Source organism: Hibiscus syriacus, unplaced genomic scaffold (assembly GCF_006381635.1).
Source record: "Hibiscus syriacus cultivar Baekdansim isolate YM2019G1 unplaced genomic scaffold, ASM638163v2 tig00111582_pilon, whole genome shotgun sequence".
NCBI lineage: Eukaryota > Viridiplantae > Streptophyta > Magnoliopsida > Malvales > Malvaceae > Hibiscus > Hibiscus syriacus.
Window position 1 is genome coordinate 12,685,872 of NW_024063126.1, and position 20,178 is coordinate 12,706,049.

At 35.0% G+C, this 20,178-nt stretch overlaps 2 protein-coding genes across 2 annotated transcripts in view; one reads left to right on the forward strand and one right to left on the reverse strand.

The window, feature by feature from the left end:
* The first annotated feature begins 1,373 nt into the window (after positions 1 to 1,373).
* On the forward strand, positions 1,374 to 3,192 carry LOC120165183 (legumin A-like). Its single transcript, XM_039174763.1, has 4 exons — positions 1,374 to 1,681; positions 1,783 to 2,036; positions 2,145 to 2,723; positions 2,803 to 3,192. The coding sequence occupies exons 1-4, from the start codon at positions 1,378 to 1,380 to the stop codon at positions 3,190 to 3,192; spliced, it is 1,527 nt and encodes a 508-aa protein (XP_039030694.1). The 5' UTR covers positions 1,374 to 1,377.
* A 1,765-nt stretch (positions 3,193 to 4,957) lies between these two features.
* The window catches only part of LOC120165173 (myosin-binding protein 3-like), a 30,497-nt gene continuing 15,276 nt past the window's right edge, over positions 4,958 to 20,178 (reverse strand). The window contains exon 5 of the mRNA XM_039174753.1: positions 4,958 to 5,159. The gene's annotated coding sequence lies outside the window, so the exon portion shown is untranslated. The remainder of the gene's footprint in view (positions 5,160 to 20,178) is intronic.

Genomic DNA, 20,178 nt, shown 5'->3' on the forward strand with positions numbered 1-20,178 from the left:
CTCAAATTTAAAATATTCTTTAAATGATATCAATCTATTTATAATTTGAACCAATCTATAAACACTTTCACGTGACCATCACCTGAACTTTCAGATCCCTTTGGATTTTACAAACTGTACTTATATATGCCAATATAATCTATATGTAATATATAATCTTATGTCAATTCAACGTAAATAAGTTTTTATAGATAATATTAAAATATTCTAAGTATTCTATTATTTACTTTTTAAATTTAATTAAGAAAATAGATAATAATTTGTACTTACCTCATATTAATAAAAAAAATTATTAAAAGAATAAATGATATAATCCTATTTTTCCAGTGTTGGTGAAATACTATTTCTTTTCACATTAACATATATATCTAAACATTCCTATCAGATTTATAAATATAGGGTTGTAAATGAATTAAATTTGAATAAATAAGGTTGTATACGTATTTGTTTGTTTATTTTTAAAGGTATTTATACTCGTATATTTATTTCTGAATACGTTCGTGTTTGTTCATTTTTAAAGATATTCATATTCATATATTTATTTCTGAATACGTTCGTGTCTGTTCATTTAATGTTAGCGAATATGTTTGTTTAACGTTTGTGAATATGTTCGTTCGTATATTCAGAAATTAAACAAAACCAACTAAATAAATCTTATATAACATCCACAACAACAACAAAAATACAATCTTTAAACTTCAAATTCCACCATGTGTTCAATATAGTCCTTACATTCAACAATGTTTAAAATTAAAAAAAAGGAGCTTATAAACAAGTTTGTTCATGAACATAAATAAACAAGTCGATAAAATAGCTTATAAACGAACCGAACACACCTTTGTTTTTATTCGTTTGTTTGTCAAATAAACATAAAAATTTTGTTCATACTCGTTTATTGAGCTTAACAAATGAACATAAACGAACATTATACTAATAGTTCACAAATTATTCATCGAACACTTTATTCATTTTCACCCCTATTCATATAGCAATTTATATATATTGTGTCGACATTGTAATTATTTTTATTAATTTGATTTGATTAATATTTTTATTAGTAGAAAATTTATGATTGAATGTATTTGAATATTTAATATTTTTCAATTTTTGGATAGAGAAGAATTATAAGTTTAAATTACATATTCAAAACATACTCATACGGTTGTTTTGGATGGTTGCTCTTTCAGGTATATGGTTTTGTAGGTTTTGAGAGATACTTTGAGCCACCTGCCCTACCTGATGTAGTGATGTGTAAGCCATTAGCATCAATTAGCCATGCAAATTGAAGAATGTCGAAACAACCCTGACCTCTTTCTTCTATAAATACCCCATCTCCATCTACTCTTCTCATCACAAAATACTTACAAATCAATAGATATGGCGAATAATCCTTCTTTGCTCTCTCTTTCACTTTCTCTCCTTCTGCTCTTCAATGGCTGCCTGGCTCACCCCTCGTCGGAGCAGCAGTTCCAGTCCCAAAATGAGTGCCAAATCAATAGGCTCAACTCCATCGAACCGACGTCTCGAATTCGATCCGAAGCTGGCACCACCGAGTGGTGGAACCCCAACAGCCAACAGCTCAGTTGTGCTGGTGTCTCTGTACTAAGGCAAAATGTTGAACCTAATGGCCTCATCTTGCCTTCCTTCACCAATGCTCCTCAGCTTGTTTACATTGTCCAAGGTACTGTATTACATTCAAATTGAAACCCTAAAAACCGTCGCTAAAATTAAAACAATCCGTCACTAATCTTATTATCGTCGGTATAAATAATGTTTTTACAGGAAGGGGTATTCAAGGCACTGTAATTCCTGGATGTGCTGAAACATTCCAGGAATCACAGCAAGGACAAGGGCAGAAAAGTCCTAGAAGGCTTCAGGACCAGCACCAGAAGATCCGGCGGTTCCGCCGGGGCGACGTCATCGCATTACCGGCCGGCGTCGTGCATTGGTTCTACAATGATGGCAATGAGCGCCTTGTTACTGTCAACCTCCTTCACACTGCCAACAGCGCTAATCAGCTCGACGACAATCCTAGAGTATATATATATATATTCATATTCTCTCTTTCATTCATTCATGGTAGCAAAAACGAAAATTTTTCAAGTTTCTGACGTTTTTGATGATCGATTTGTATAATGTTGCAGAGATTCCATCTTGCTGGTAACCCAGAAGAGGAACAGAGGAGACTAAGGAGATTTGCACAGCAGAAGATGCAGGGAAGTAGAAGTGAGAGGGAGGAGATGGAAGAGGATGAGGATGAAGAACAAGACAACCCCAGCCGAAGCCGGAGGGAGAGTCCCCACAGCCGCGAGCAGCAAAGCTCGTCATGCAACAACCTTCTGTGCGCCTTCGACAGCGAGTTCTTGGCTCAAGCTTTCAACGTCGACACCAGCCTCATTAGGAGACTCCAAGAGGTCCGAGGAAACAAAGGCAGCATCATTAGAGTCAAGGACAGACTCGACGTGGTTTCACCACCGAGAATGGAGGAGGAAGAGCGTGAAGAGCGCCAGGAAGAGGAAAGACGCCGTGAACGCCAACGCGGCGGAAGAGACAACGGCCTTGAGGAAACATTCTGCGCCATGAGAATGAAGGAGAACATTGCCGACCCTGAACGTGCCGACATTTTCAACCCTCAAGCCGGTCGTATTTCAACTCTCAACGGATATAACCTCCCCATCCTCCAAGCACTCGGCCTCAGCGCCGAAAGGGGCGTTCTCTACAATGTAAGCTCCAATAAAAATTTTCACATTCAATCAAATATCGAATCACATAAACATTTAACATTGTATTTACTGTAATCAGAGAGCTGGTACCGTTCCACAATGGTGCATCAACGCCCACAAGATACTCTACATGTTGAGAGGCCGCGCCAGAATCCAAGTGGTTAACCAAAACGGCGACACCGTCTTCGACGATAACGTGGAGCAAGGGCAGCTACTAACGGTGCCGCAAAACTTCGCCTTCATGAAACGAGCAGGCAGCGAAGGAGCCGAATGGGTTTCCTTCTTCACCAACTCCCAGGCCACCAACACCCCGATGGCTGGACGAGTCTCCGCCATTCGAGCACTCCCGGAGGAAGTCGTTGCGGCGTCATATCAGATCTCGAAAGAAGATGCAAGGAAGGTCAAGTTTAACAACCAAGACACCTATTTCTTCACTTCTTCAAGGTCCGAGAGAAGGGACGAAGCTTAAAACCAAAGCCAATGTAATGCATGCCACAATCTTGTAGGTAACCTAAGTAGTAAGTAATAAAAGAGTGGTAGAGCTTTGTCCGCCATGGGTTTTGTCGTGGATCCTTGAGCTTGGTACTGAGAAATTAGGTTTAGGGGATGAATAAAAGGGAAGGGTCTTGTAAGATTGCCTTCCGTTTCATGTTACCTTGCATAACAAGTTACTACTTCAATATATGTAACTTTCCATGACCACTAATTCCTCTCTTTTTTTCACAAAAAAAAAAATTAATATAACTATTAGATGAGTAAGATTAATTCAGATTAATTTAAATAAAGATTATAAATAATTATTCCCAATATTTTTTAATATCATCCTACTAAACTAACTAATAATTAATTTAAATTGTAGTATTTTAATCCAGTCTTTATTTTTATTCGGTCATTCGCATTAAAATAAATTAAAGCAATTTTTTAAATTAATTACTGTAAAAAATCATTATGGAAATATTTAATCTTAAGCGGCGACAGATCGAGTTGTTTTTTTTAGTTGCCCTACGTGTGCATTGAAATAAAAAATGATTTTGAATTTTTTATATTGCAAGGACCAACATATCACCCTTAGAATCCGAATTAATTTTGAATTTTACTGTTGGTGTACCTAAAATTTTATTATTTTATTTTATTTGTATTTATTCTCTACGAAAAATTTCTGTTATATATGTGTCATCCTAAAAAAATATTTTTAGATCCATAGTATTTATCCAATACGAAAAATTTATGTTATATATATGTCCTCTTAAAAAATATTTATGGATCCACACTGTTCAAAAGCGGTACAAACAAGAACAGAGATCACCTTCGTGGAAACCGATATCATCATCATCGAAGCTTCTTGTAAGAAATGCCATGGAGAACTTCAAGCATCACCACTTGATAAAGCATCAATGAACCAATTGAAACCCCCTGAGCCGGCTACCATCTTCGCACACTCAGTTCTCTAACTTATGCATCCCACAACCGACATTGATCGGATTCATTATTCGGGACATAAACATTAACCATCACCGTGCACCCATCCACGCTCGTCAGCTTACCCCGAATCGTCACAATATCAGGGAGAACTTGATAAGAGGAAACTTGGAAGGTATTCTTATTCCGTACAATGAGCACCCCTCCCGAACGCCCTACTGATATCGAGAACCTAAACTCTAAATTGCTCGCAGAGAAAAAAAACTAAACGCTCGACAAAATTTACTTGATAACTTTGGAACTAACCCTCCATGATTGATCGTGGATCTAGTTTCAAGATCAGCCATGCTCACCTATAGTTATCTTCTAAGTTACTTAAACTCGAGTGTCAATGTTCTAAGCTTTTTCATACGTATTTAGAGAGTCATGTCCATGTCTGAATATAATCAAACATGAATATGATGAATACAACAAAGAAAATTAAGAATCAAAAGAAAAATAAGACTAAAAATAATAAACTATGTATATTTAGATGTTCTGAATTTTCAATTGAAGTAGGATTGGCTTTACTATGAAGTGTGAACAAACCTAAAAAACAAAACAAAAATAATTAATTAATTAATTAATTTAAAAAAAGGCTAAAAAAATCACCCACTTTAAAACCTAGTCACACAATGCTTAGAAAAATACCACAAATGCAACCCTTTGCCAAAGCAATAAAAAGAATATATTACTTTTACAGTTTTACTCCCACCTGGCAATATTAATTGGACTGAGAGTAGCTGACAAATACAAGTGTATTCTTTTTTCCCCACACCCATACTCGAATATGTGTGTCACACGTGTATCGAATATGGATACTTTAAAAGAAATAAAGAGAAGGGATAAACATAGGTGGCTAGGGCGTAAAACCTGATCCGGGTAAATTCACGATTCCGTGGTAAGCTGAGATCCTGCAAGGCTGCAACTTTTTGAATCAAACTTCATGCTGGCCACTTTACCCTCAATCGGATGCATCTGAAATGTAAAGGTCACATACAGTCAATCATGAGTCTAGGACAAGAGCTTTAGGATTTCATAGAAAGAAAATTTGATAAACTAAATAGAGCAAGGCATCAAGTCTGTGTTACTCAGATTTGAGTGTGTCGGTGTTATGATTTAGGATGAGAAATAGAAGAAATTTAGGGATTTCAGAAATAGAGAGACTTAGATACAGAAAATGTGCTTTCATTCATAAGATAATCCTTTAAAAGATCGGTACAAATTATATATATATAGTACTAGCTGTCAAAACAACATCTCTAACAAAATAACCGCCCCAAAGCTGACTCACCATTCCCACTTCTCTCCTAATATTGTTCTAACAGACTCAAGCCCAACTTATAAGCCCAACAATAATTAAAAATGGGTTATCACAATAAACCCACTAACACCCCTCGCATATACCTTCAGCCGCATCCCTAATCTTCACTTCGATTCCCAATTCTTTAGATAAACATCAATCCCTAGCCCCCTGTGCAATCCCTAAATTCATTCAATTCTTCCCCCAATTTCTGTTGTTGCCTCCCAATCTTCTCTTCGAAATTTCCCCCAAATCACCATGATCAAACCCTAACTTCCCTGCCATCATAACAATACCCCCTCCTCCAGAAGATTCTTGTCCCCAAGGATCGAATTGAGGAAATTATTGTCGCAATACTGTATAATACTCCCAAGTTGCTTCTGTTGGTCCCATATTCGTCCACTGAATGAGTAATTGAATGATTGCTCGATTCTGTCTTGTAATCACTCGTTGATCCAAAACAAGGGCTGGGTAAATCTTCATTTGTCCATCCGACGCTACCTCTGGAGGATCGATCGAGATAAGTCCATTTTTCCCTACTTTCGTCTTAAGTAAACTCACGTGGAAGACTGGATGTATTTTCGAATTTGCAGGCAGTTCTGATTTATAAGCAAACTGACCAATTCTGTTTTGAATTTTGTAGGGTCTAAAATATCGGGCAACAAACTTTAAATTTCTTCTCATTGCCAGTGATGTTTGTCTGTATGGTTGGAGCTTCAAGTAAACTTCATCACCAATTTGAAATTCCCTGTCTGTTCTATGTTTGTCTCTCATCTGCTTCATTCTATTGGTACCTTTAAGTAGTTGCTCTCTTAATAATGAATTTAACTGTTCCATGTGTTGCATGACATTCTGCACTGCCTCCACTCTAGAGTTTGTTGTCCATGTCACATTAGGAGCTTTATACCCATATAAAGTTTCAAATGGTGTCATTCGTAGAACAAAGTGGTAGTTAGTATTGTACCACCACTCAGCCTGAGGTAACCATTTAGACCAAGTCTTAGGTTTCAAGAAACACATACACCTCAAATATTGTTCTAAACATTGATTCAATCTCTCTGTCTGGCCATCTATCTCAGGATGATAGGCAGTACTAAATAATGTAGTGGAACCTAATTGCTTCATTAATTCCTGCCAAAACAGACTAGTGAAAGACTTATCCCTATCAGAAATAACCACTTTAGGATGACCATGTAACTTATAAACCTGATCAAGATAAACTCTAGCAACTTCTAGTACTTATAGGGATAATATAGTGGCATAAAATGAGCATACTTGGTGAATTTATCAATCACCACCAAAATGCAATTATACTTTGTTGAAGATGGAAAACCTTCAATGAAGTCCATTATAATCACTTCCCAAGCATTGTTTGGGACTGGAATAGGCTGTAACAAACCTGGCTTAGAAATATGTTATGTTTTAGTCCTCTGACACACATCACACTGTTGTATATGCTCCTGAATTAAAATTTTCATTCTTGGCCAGAAAAAATAAGACTTAATTTTCTGATAAGTAGCTTGAATACCTGAGTGACCTTCTTACGGTGAATCATACAAAGCCACAATTATATTTTGTCTAAGGTCCCATTTTCTGCCCACATAAATCTTATTTTTGAAATACAATACTCCTTTCAGTAATTTCCAGTCATGTAGTTGATTTGGTTTAATAACCAGAATAGGGATTTTTTTCTTGAGCTATAACATCTTCTTCATAACTCTTTTCAATATCATGTACCCATGTATGAGTTATAACAATAACTCCCATTTGAACAAATTCACCAGACTCTATTTATTGTCTAGAGAGTGCATCTGCATCTTTATTAGACTTACCCTTCCTGTACTGAAAAAATATAATCCAACCCCAATAACTTTGTAAGTCCCTTCTTCTGGATAGTTGTAGTTAACTTCTATTCAAGTAAATATTTTAAGGGCTCATGATATGTTTTAATGAAAAAAGAACCACTCTCGAGATAATGACTCCAATGAGAAACTTCCATCAAAATAGACAAATACTCCTCCTCATAGATTGAAATATCTGCATGTTTAGGACCCAAAGATTTACTCAAATAGGCTATAGGTTTTCCTGCTTGAGAAAGAACAGCTCCAATCCCTTTAGAACTAGCATCAGTTTCCAAAAAAAAATTCTGCTCAAAATTAGGCAAAGCCAAAACTGGAGCATTACACATAACTTCCTTTAGCTTTTCAAAAGATGTTATAGCTTCTTGAGACCAATAAAACCCATCCTTTTTCAACATATTGGTTAATGGCTTACTCAGTTCCCATATCCTCTTATGAATTTATGTAGTATCCAGTTAGACCCAAAAATCCTCTTATAGCTTTCAGATTTTTAGGCAAAGGCCACTGTTGCATGGCTTTAATTTTGGTAGGATCTGTTGCCACTTCATCAGCTCATATTAAGTGCCCTAGATATTCCACTTGCTGCTGTCCAAAGAAGTACTTACTCCTTTTAGCATATAACATGTTTTTCAACAGCACCTCAAACACAGTTCTTAGATGATGTTTATGCTCTGCCAAGCTAGGACTGTAAACCAATATATCATCAAAAAATACAAGAACAAACTTCCTTAAGTATGCTCCAAACAAATCATTAATCAAAGCTTGAAAAGTAGCTGGAGCATTAGTAAGGACAAAAAGGCATTACTTTAAATTCATAGTGTCCTTGATTAGTCCTAAAAGCAGTTTTGTAAATATATTCCTCCTTGATTCTAATTTGTCAATATCCATACCTCAAATCAATTTTTGAAAAGAAAACAACCCCATTCAATTCATCTAACAAATCCTCCACTATAGGAATAGGAAACTTATTTTTAACTGTAGCATAATTAAATTTCCTATAATCCACACAAAATCTTCAAGTTCCATATTTCTTTTTAATAAGTAAACATGGAGAAGCAAAAGGACTTTTCCTCACCTGAATAATAGAAGAGGACAACATTTCATCAATATGTTTCTCCACTTTAGCCTTATGATGATGAGCAAATCTATAAGGTCCAAGGTTTACTGGTTGTGTTCCCTGCTTAAGGACAATTGCATGATCATGTTTCCTACTAGGAGGCATTCCCCTTGGTTCTTCAAAAACTTCTTTAAACTCTTCTAGTAGGTCTTGTAATGGTAAAGGAATTACACTGTCTTCTACTTCAGCACTTAGCAAATAAATCTCTCCACTCAATTCAGTGTTTTTTTCTGCTAACTTCTGTAATTTCTCACCTGTGATGGATCTGATTAATGGCAGCTTTTGATACCCTTTTATAACTATAGTTTCTCCATCCTTCTCAAAACTGATAGTTTTAGTTTTAAAATCCATCATTATAAGGCTGAATTCTTCTATCCAATCTACCCCCAATACCATGTCACTACCTCCCAGAGATAATACTCTGAAATCATGCTGGAAATCATAGCTCTGCATCTTTCAACTCACTTTATTACTTCTAGCAGTACTGAACAACTTCTTCCCATTAGCTACTGTAATAACTAATGGTTGGGTATGAACTAATTCAACCCCTTCCTTGGCCCATTTAGGAGTTACAAAATTATGGGTGTTGCCACTATCAATTAGCACATTAATAGGTTTTCCTCTGATAAAACCTTGAATCCTTAAGGTAGTATGTCCCACATTCCCTGTAATAGCATTGATAAAAATTTCCAAGGCCTCCTTAGCTTGATCTTCCACCTCTCCAGTTTCTCATTCTGTTAAATCCTGTTCAGCAGATTCATTAGGTTCCTCTTCCTCCATACAATTTAGCTGTCTGACTTTGCACTGATGTGTAACATCCTCAATACCGGGTTAGTGACTAAATTGTAAGGTTTCAAAATTTGGTGATTTAATTAGAATAATGGAATGGTTTAAAGACTTATATGAGAAATGTAGTGTAGGACCAAATTGAAAAGGAGGAGGAATGAAAGGATAATATGGTCATTTGAAAAGAAAAATATTTATTAATGGTATATATAGATACACGTGGAAAGAATGAAACAAAGTTTAGAGGTTTCCAGAGTTCTCTTCCTTTCTCTTAGTTTTCACGTGTGAAACCAAGAGCAAAGGTGAGTTTCTGGTAAATTGATTTCTTATTGAATTTTTAAGCTTGGTTTTGATTATTAAGTGACTCTTAAGCTTAAGGGAAGCTTAATTTGTCATAAAATAATAAGAGGAAAGGTATAGAAAGGATTAAAGGAAGGAAGTGAATAAATGAAATCTTGGTAGAAAGACATTTATGGGATTTCCAGACCAAATTTGACTTATCAAATGTCTAATTAAGAAGTTAGAAACAATAGAATTGAATTTGGAACATGTTGGAAATTTAGTGTAATTCTTGAATTACATATGGAGAATAGGATTTTGATGTTAAAGAGGTGATGAATGAATAGAAATGAGTTTGAATATGTGTGTGTGAGTTAAGAATATAAAAGGGGATGAAATATAAAGAGTTGAGCTAAAAAGAAAGTGAATTTCGTGCTCTAACTGGAATTTATGGGTTGTGTGCATCGATGCACATTCATTATGTACCGATGCACTCTCAAATAATTAAACATCGAATGCAATGAGTGCATCGATGCACAAGTAGTGCATCGATACACCCCATTAAGAAGAAAGCATCGAATGTAATTTGTGCACCGACGCATAGGTAGTGCATCGATGCATACGTTAAGGAATGCATCGATACACTGTATAGTGCATCGATATTCTGTAGAGTGCATCGATACATACCTTCATTAAGAGATAAAATTAGCCTTTCTTTTGGTCTAAGGAATGAACGATTAACATATATCAAGTGGAATACTGATATGCATCAATGTATAATTATGTAGATATTGAACGTGACTTTGCTTCAAAGTAATCGAAGGGTTAGAATTAATTGAATTCAAACAAGGCGAGTGCATATGCATAACATGATTATGTTAGTCTATTCAGTTCTAGACTTGCGATAAGTCTAGATTTAATATCTTGATACATGCTTCATTCAATATTATGAAACATGATATGAATTCATACCAAATGCATAATGTGATATATTTGAAATGAGCATGCATGAAAAGTTATCTATCTATGGGATATGCTATGTGAATTATGGTAAGTCTATTTTCCATATTAGAGCTTATATATACATGAGTGTATGTGATATATATATATTATTGCATACATTACATGAATTGTGTGAATACATGTTAGTGAAATAAGCTATATATGTAAACTAGTATAAATAGTATATGTGATTACATAGGCTATATGATATAAACCTGTGATATAAGATATAAGCTAAAGAATTATATGATTTGAGATAAGACAAACATATGTGGTTATAAGAGATATGATATGAAAAATAGGAGAAAATGAAAATGTGATATGTGAAAGTGAACTATATACATATATGAATATGAGAAATGATATAAGCTATGTGACATTATCTATATGATTACATGAATATGCAATATGTGATACATGTGATATAATATGAAATATATGGTTACACATACATGTGGTATGTGACAGAAGAGAAAGAACAAGTGATATGAAATGTTATAAATGATAATGTCCATGTTATGTGATATGAGAGCTAGGGGTATAGTTGGCATGCCAAGAGTCGAGGGCTTACCTATGTTCTACGGAACATATGGATAGTTTTACATATGTCTTTCGAGATATATGAACAATATAACTATGTTCTAAGGAATATATGGACAGTTTACCTAGGTTCTTCGGGACATATGGACAGTTGTCGAGGTTCTTTATGACCTCTGGATAGGTCCTTCGGGACATTCATTGAGTTATGGTGACATCATACGTGTGCACAACCTCATAATACTCGTATACATTAAGTTCTCAATAGTGTATATGGGCTTAAACATGACATAAAGAGTATGTATATGATTGTATTTTAATATGGTATTATTATGATTTACATTGTTCAATATGTGGTATGATAAATGATGATATGATATTATAATTGCATTGGGATAGTAGACTGCATGTTTATATTTTTAGTAATTCTTTATTACGTAATTATGCCTCACTAGGTCTACAACTTAGCGTGTAAGTGTTTTTCACGTAGGTTCTGAAGAGCAAAAGGATCAAGGATAGGAATTTGCAGAGCATCATATCTCCACTCAGCGATCAGATCAGAAGTAAAGTCACAGTATGTATTTTGTTGTGTTTAATGTGTTGGCATGTAAGAAATATGTTCGTTACAAATTCTCTGATCAATTATGTCTTGTTTTGGTCAACTTAGGTAAAGTAACAATGTTATTTTAAGGAAAGTTTAAAATTTCTTTGGTTTTCTTTAAAAGTCAAAGTTTGTAAAGTAATGAGACGCCTCAAACTCGTATCTGAGTCAGATAACGAGTTAGGGTGTTACATTTAATGGTATCAGAGCTACGATTTAGTCGATTCTCGGTATAAACCGGAGTCCATAATGTCTTAAAAAGTGTTCATGCCAACATAATAGTAAGAACTTCTGATCTAATAAGAGTAATGAGTATGTTGTTTAGCGAATAGAAGCATTTGGTTATCTCTTATTAGATGTCCAGACAAGATAGCTCCCGGGGTGAAACGGAAGATGATAGATTAGCTGAAAGTAGTAATTCACCTGCCCTGGCCAGGCAAGGTGAAGGAAAAACACCCTCTAGAGTGCCTGTGCAAGATCAAGATGTATTCTTCAGGATGTTGGACACTATTTTGACACGTTTCCAACCTCCTACATCCTCAACGCAGAGGATTAATATAGCCAAAGAGTTAAAGGGATTAGGAGCTCCAGAGTTCAAAGGTGAAGTCGAAGAAGGTCCCGTTGCTGCGAACCTTTGGCTTAATGATGTAAAAATCATGTTAGAAGGACTCCACTGCTCTGATATGGAAAAACTAGATGGGATGGTCTGCTTGCTCCGTAGGTAAGCGAGAATCTAATGGACGAATGTTACTCATAGGATGTCAAATGATCAGAAAACCTGGTATTTGTTTTTAGAAGAGTTTAAGCACAAGTATATAGGAGATCAGTTCATGAGGAAAATGAACCTAGAATTCTTGAATTTAAAACAGATGAATCGCATTGTGTATGAATATGAGTGCGAGTTCAACAAGTTAAGTGGGTTTGCGGCCGAATTAATTCGGACAGAGAAAGAAGCATGTGAGTGGTTTGTGGAAGGACTACGACCAAGGCTAAAAGAGATGTTGATTGTATTGAACCTGTCCTCGTTTCAAGAGGTAGTAAATCGTGCTAAAGCTCTAGAAAGAGCTTAAAATGAGCGGTTTAGGGATCAAAAAGTTCAATCTTCCAAAAGAATGGGGGATTCGTCAAGCTCTGTGTCACCCAAGAGAGGTAGAGATTCTGGGTTCCAATACCAAGTAACGTCTGAATTAGTGGTATCCTCTGCTAAAGGATCAAATCAGATGAGAGCTAGACATATTCAATTAGGAAAGTTTGGTGATGGAAGAGCACAATAGAGACACTGTCAGATTTGTGGGAGATATCATGGTGGGGCATGTAGAGTTGAATCTGGAGCCTGTTTTCGATGTGGGGAAATAGGACATTTCATGAGAGATTGTCTATTGGGGACAGGAGAGCCTATACAGTCAGAGTGATATGCTTCGACGTCCCAGAGAGAACGGGGTAGAGGTAGAGTAAGAAATCAGATAAAGTCTTCTACACAATAGGAAATACGCTCTACGGCTAGAGTATATAATCTCAATATTAGTGAAGATAGTGAGGATCCAGAGATAATAAAATGTATCTTTCTATTGTACATTATGTGCATTATGATATTAGTTGATTTGAGCTTGCATACCCATATATGAGTAGAGAATGAGTAAGAGAATTGAGAATTTAGTAGAAGTCATTTGTAGTAATAGTGTAGTAACAAATCCATTAAGGTATATGGCTAAAGTAAACAAGATATGTTGGAAGTGTTCCATTTGGATTCAGGGAATTGAATTCTCTGTTAATCTAATGGAGCTATTCTTCAAGGGATTGGAAGTAATATTGGAATTGGACTAGTTATATAGTTAACATGTAACACCCCCAACCCGTATCCGACCAGGATACGAGTCCGAAGTGTCACATTGACTTTTCAAAAACTTATTCGTATAAAATAATGAGTAATTTAAAAACTTTTATAACATTTAAATTATTCAAAAACATTTACAAAATTATTCAGAGCTTATACAATATATTCTTTTGATTACATGCCAACTAGAACTTTATATACAAAAATACATATTATTCACCTCTCTTCTGATCTGACATTCGGTAAGGAGAACTGACATGTCTTGTTCCTCTTTACTTTTCTTTTCGCTTTTCCAAACCTACGTGTGAAACAATCACACGCTAAGTCGATGACTTAGTGAGGCATATCAAACATATAATATTTCATATAACATAAAGCATACATAAACATATACCATCATTATCATAATCTCTATCATTATCATTAAGAAACACACATAACATCATATGGTTCATGTAACACATTTCAAACCACTTACCTTTGATAACCATTTATAAACTCATCGTATACATATCACATTCAGTATGCTTGTTTAATCACTTTATTAGCCCATGTACACTAGTGAGAACTTAAGGTATATGAGTACATTGAGGTTGTGCACACATATGCTGTCACCACAGCTCGATCAATGTCCCGAAGTACCAGTCCATAGATTCTGAAGAACCTAGGTAATCAGTCCATCTGTCCCAAAGAATATAGGTAAACAATCCATATGTCCCGAAGAACATAGGTAAACATTCCATATGTCTCGAAGAACATAGGTAAACAGTCCATATGTCCCGAAGAACATAGGTAAACCCTCGACCCTTGGCATGCCAACTATACCCTAGCTCTCATATCACATAACATAGGCATTATCATTTAACAGTTCACATTACTTGTCATTTCTCTTCTGTCACATACCACAGTATGTGTAACCATGTATTCCATATCATATCACATGTTCATATAAGTCATTCTTTCAGTTCTTTCACATATACATGTAATCATGTAATTCTTTTCACTTCTCATATGATTTTATATTCATATCTCACATAGCTCATATCACCTTGCATTGTTTCATATAAACATAGATGTCATATCTTGTTCGTATATATTTTCTATATAACTCATATATCTCATAGTTCTTTCACATAGCTCACTATCATATTTCATATCATATATCTTATAATAGATTCTTATATCATCATTTGTTTCCTTTCTACCTATTCATAATCACATAACATATACATAGCATATCATTATCTTTAGTCATGCATACATACAATCAATGTAATACAGATAATCACATATAATTATAACAACACATAATCATGTCCATGACTTCATGCATATTACTCTAGGAAATAGACTCATCGCAAGTCTTATTTCCATTAAACACTACATATCACTAGTATGCACTCACCTTTTCCTCACTAGTCAATTCCAATATCTTATCTTTCCCTTGATCGATCTTACTTGCCAAATGTTCCGGAATTGCTTTACGCACAGAATCTACATAAATGTACATTTTGAGGCAATCATTAGATACCTACACCTTGTAATTGGATACTAGCAACTTAAACGAACTTATTAAACCAATATTCACATTTTTCCTTTAGGGGGAATCGATTCCCTCCTGTGGGGGAATCGGTTCCCCTATGAGATTCTGGAATTTCTGGTTCGCTTGAGGGGTATCGATTCCCCATTGAATGGGTACCGATTCCCTTGAATGGGTACCGATTCCCCTTGCCCAGAAATCATATTTTCAGCATGAAATTTACTTCATTTCATCTTAAACACTTCATATTTAAACCTCTCCTATATACTAAACTCAAACACACATATTTAAGCCCATTTGTACTCATTTAATCCATCTTAATTCTCAAAATCCTCTCCTCTTAATGAAATTTAAGAATTATACTCAATTTTCAACATGATCTAAATTCCTTTCTATCACTCCAAATCTCTTAATTCAACTATTGACAAGTCAAATTCAACTTAAAATTCTACTTATCAACTTTATTTTAAGATTTCATTCAAAAACTCAAAATCTTTAATCTCTCCTATACCTTTCATGATATGAATTCATACCAAATGCATAATGTGATATATTTGAAATGAGCATGCATGAAAAGTTATCTATCTATGGGATATGCTATGTGAATTGTGGTAAGTCTATTTTCCATATTAGAGCTTATATACATGAGTGTATGTGATATATATATTATTGCATACATTACATGAATTGTGTGAATACATGTTAGTGAAATAAGCTATATATGTAAACTAGTATAAATAGTATATGTGATTACATAGGCTATATGATATAAACCTGTGATATAAGATATAAGCTAAAGAATTATATGATTTGAGATAAGACAAACATATGTGGTTATAAGAGATATGATATGAAAAATAGGAGAAAATGAAAATGTGATATGTGAAAGTGAACTATATACATATATGAATATGAGAAATGATATAAGCTATGTGACATTATCTATATGATTACATGAATATGCAATATGTGATACATGTGATATAATATGAAATATATGGTTACACATACATGTGGTATGTGACAGAAGAGAAAGAACAAGTGATATGAAATGTTATAAATGATAATGTCCATGTTATGTGATATGAGAGCTAGGGGTATAGTTGGCATGCCAAGAGTCGAGGGCTTACCTATGTTCTACGGAACATATGGATAGTTTTACCTATGTCTTTCGAGATATATGAACAATATAACTATATTCTAAGGAATATATATGGACAGTTTACCTAGGTTCTTCGGGACCTATGGACAGTTGTCGAGGTTCTTTATGACCTCTGGATAGGTCATTCGGGACATTCATTGAGTTGTGGGGACATCATACGTGTGCACAACCTCATAATACTCGTATACATTAAGTTCTCAATAGTGTATATGGGCTTAAACATGACATAAAGAGTATGTATATGATTAAATTTTAATATGGTATTATTATGATTTACATTGTTCAATATGTGGTATGATAAATGATGATATGATATTATAATTGCATTGGGATAGTAGACTGCATGTTTATATTTTTTAGTAATTCTTTATTACGTAATTATGCCTCACTAGGTCTACAACTTAGCGTGTAAGTGTTTTTCACGTAGGTTCTGAAGAGCAAGAGGATCAAGGATAGGAATTTGCAGAGCATCATATCTCCACTCAGCGATCAGATCAGAAGTAAAGTCACAGTATGTATTTTGTTGTGTTTAATGTGTTGGCATGTAAGAAATATGTTCGTTACAAATTCTCTGATCAATTGTGTCTTGTTTTGGTCAACTTAGGTAAAGTAACAATGTTATTTTAAGGAAAGTTTAAAATTTCTTTGGTTTTCTTTAAAAGTCAAAGTTTGTAAAGTAATGAGACGCCTCAAACTCGTATCCGAGTCAGATAACGAGTTAGGGTGTTACATTTAATGGTATCAGAGCTACGATTTAGTCGATTCTCGGTATAAACCGAAGTCCATAATGTCTTAAAAAGTGTTCATGCCAACATAATAGTAAGAACTTCTGATCTAATAAGAGTAATGAGTATGTTGTTTAGCGAATAGAAGCATTTGGTTATCTCTTATTAGATGTCCAGACAAGATAGCTCCCGGGGTGAAACGGGAGATGATAGATTAGCTGAAAGTAGTAATTCACCTGCCCTGGCCAGGCAAGGTGAAGACAAACACCCTCTAGAGTGCCTGTGCAAGATCAAGATGTATTCTTCAGGATGTTGGACACTATTTTGACACGTTTCCAACCTCCTACATCCTCAACGCAGAGGATTAATATAGCCAAAGAGTTAAAGGGATTAGGAGCTCCAGAGTTCAAAGGTGAAGTCGAAGAAGGTCCCGTTGCTACGAACCTTTGGCTTAATGATGTAAAAATCATGTTAGAAGGACTCCACTGCTCTGATATGGAAAAACTAGATGGGATGGTCTGCTTGCTCCGTGGGTAAGCGAGAATCTAATGGACGAATGTTACTCATAGGATGTCAAATGATCAGAAAACCTGGTATTTGTTTTTAGAAGAGTTTAAGCACAAGTATATAGGAGATCAGTTCATGAGGAAAATGAACCTAGAATTCTTGAATTTAAAACAGATGAATCGCATTGTGTATGAATATGAGTGCGAGTTCAACAAGTTAAGTGGGTTTGCGGCCGAATTAATTCGGACAGAGAAAGAAGCATGTGAGTGGTTTGTGGAAGGACTACGACCAAGGCTAAAAGAGATGTTGATTGTATTGAACCTGTCCTCGTTTCAAGAGGTAGTAAATCGTGCTAAAGCTCTAGAAAGAGCTTAAAATGAGCGGTTTAGGGATCAAAAAGTTTAATCTTCCAAAAGAACGGGGGCTTCGTCAAGCTCTGTGTCACCCAAGAGAGGTAGAGATTCTGGGTTCCAATACCAAGTAACGTCTGAATTAGTGGTATCCTCTGCTAAAGGATCAAATCAGATGAGAGCTAGACATATTCAATTAGGAAAGTTTGGTGATGGAAGAGCACAATAGAGACACTGTCAGATTTGTGGGAGATATCATGGTGGGGCATGTAGAGTTGAATCTGGAGCCTGTTTTCGATGTGGGGAAATAGGACATTTCATGAGAGATTGTCCATTGGGGACAGGAGAGCCTATACAGTCAGAGTGATATGCTTCGACGTCCCAGAGAGAACGGGGTAGAGGTAGAGTAAGAAATCAGATAAAGTCTTCTACTCAATAGGAAATACGCTCTACGGCTAGAGTATATAATCTCAATATTAGTGAAGATAGTGAGGATCCAGAGATAATAGAATGTATCTTTCTATTGTACAGTATGTGCATTATGATATTTGTTGATTTGAGCTTGCATACCCATATATGAGTAGAGAATGAGTAAGAGAATTGAGAATTTAGTAGAAGTCATTTGTAGTAATAGTGTAGTAACAAATCCATTAAGGTATATGGCTAAAGTAAACAAGATATGTTGGAAGTGTTCCATTTGGATTCAGGGAATTGAATTCTCTGTTAATCTAATGGAGCTATTCTTCAAGGGATTGGAAGTAATATTGGAATTGGACTAGTTATATAGTTAGCATGTAACACCCCCAACCCGTATCCGACCAGGATACGAGTCCGAAGTGTCACATTGACTTTTCAAAAACTTATTCGTATAAAATAATGAGTAATTTAAAAACTTTTATAACATTTAAATTATTCAAAACATTTACAAAATTATTCAGAGCTTATACAATATATTCTTTTGATTACATGCCAACTAGAACTTTATATACAAAAATACATATTATTCACCTCTCTTCTGATCTGACATTCGGTAAGGAGAACTGACATGTCTTGTTCCTCTTTACTTTTCTTTTCGCTTTTCCAAACCTACGTGTGAAACAATCACATGCTAAATCGATGACTTAGTGAGGCATATCAAACATATAATATTTCATATAACATAAATATACATAAACATATACCATCATTATCATAATCTCTATCATTATCATTAAGAAACACACATAACATCATATGGTTCATGTAACACATTTCAAACCACTTACCTTTGATAACCATTTATAAACTCATCGTATACATATCACATTCAGTATGCTTGTTTAATCACTTTATTAGCCCATGTACACTAGTGAGAACTTAAAGTATATGAGTACATTGAGGTTGTGCACACATATGCTGTCACCACAGCTCGATCAATGTCCCGAAGTACCAGTCCATAGATTCCGAAGAACCTAGGTAATCAGTCCATCTGTCCCGAAGAATATAGGTAAACAATCCATATGTCCCGAAGAACATAGGTAAACAGTCCATATGTCTCGAAGAACATAGGTAAACAGTCCATATGTCCCGAAGAACATAGGTAAACCCTCGACCCTTGGCATGCCAACTATACCCTAGCTCTCATATCACATAACATAGGCATTATCATTTAACAGTTCACATTACTTGTCATTTCTCTTCTGTCACATACCACATGTATGTGTAACCATGTATTCCATATCATATCACATGTTCATATAAGCTCATAGCTTCTTTCACATATACATGTAATCACTTAGTCTATTTTCATGTAATTCTTTTCACTTCTCATATGATTTTATATTCATATCTCACATAGCTCATATCACCTTGCATTATTTCATATAAACATAGATGTCATATCTTGTTCGTATATATTTTCTATATAACTCATATATCTCATAGTTCTTTCACATAGCTCACTATCATATTTCATATCATATATCTTATAATAGATTCTTATATCATCATTTGTTTCCTTTCTACCTATTCATAATCACATAACATATACAAAGCATATCATTATCTTTAGTCATGCATACATACAATCAATGTAATATAGATAATCACATATAATTATAACAACACATAATCATGTCCATGACTTCATGCATATTACTCTAGGAAATAGACTCATCGCAAGTCTTATTTCCATTAAACACTACATATCACTAGTATGCACTCACCTTGGCCTCACTAGTCAATTCCAATATCTTATCTTTCCCTTGATCGATCTTACTTGCCAAATGTTCCGGAATTGCTTTACGCGCAGAATCTACATAAATGTACATTTTGAGGCAATCATTAGATACCTACACCTTGTAATTGGATACTAGCAACTTAAACGAACTTATTAAACCAATATTCACATTTTTCC

Bases quoted from the DNA above. Each gene is read 5' to 3' on its own strand.
- LOC120165183 (XM_039174763.1), top strand. From the start codon at position 1,378: ATGGCGAATAATCCTTCTTTGCTCTCTCTTTCACTTTCTCTCCTTCTG. The intron at 1,682-1,782 runs GTACTGTATTAC...ATGTTTTTACAG, and splicing joins GCTTGTTTACATTGTCCAAG to GAAGGGGTATTCAAGGCACT. The intron at 2,037-2,144 runs GTATATATATAT...ATAATGTTGCAG, and splicing joins AGCTCGACGACAATCCTAGA to AGATTCCATCTTGCTGGTAA.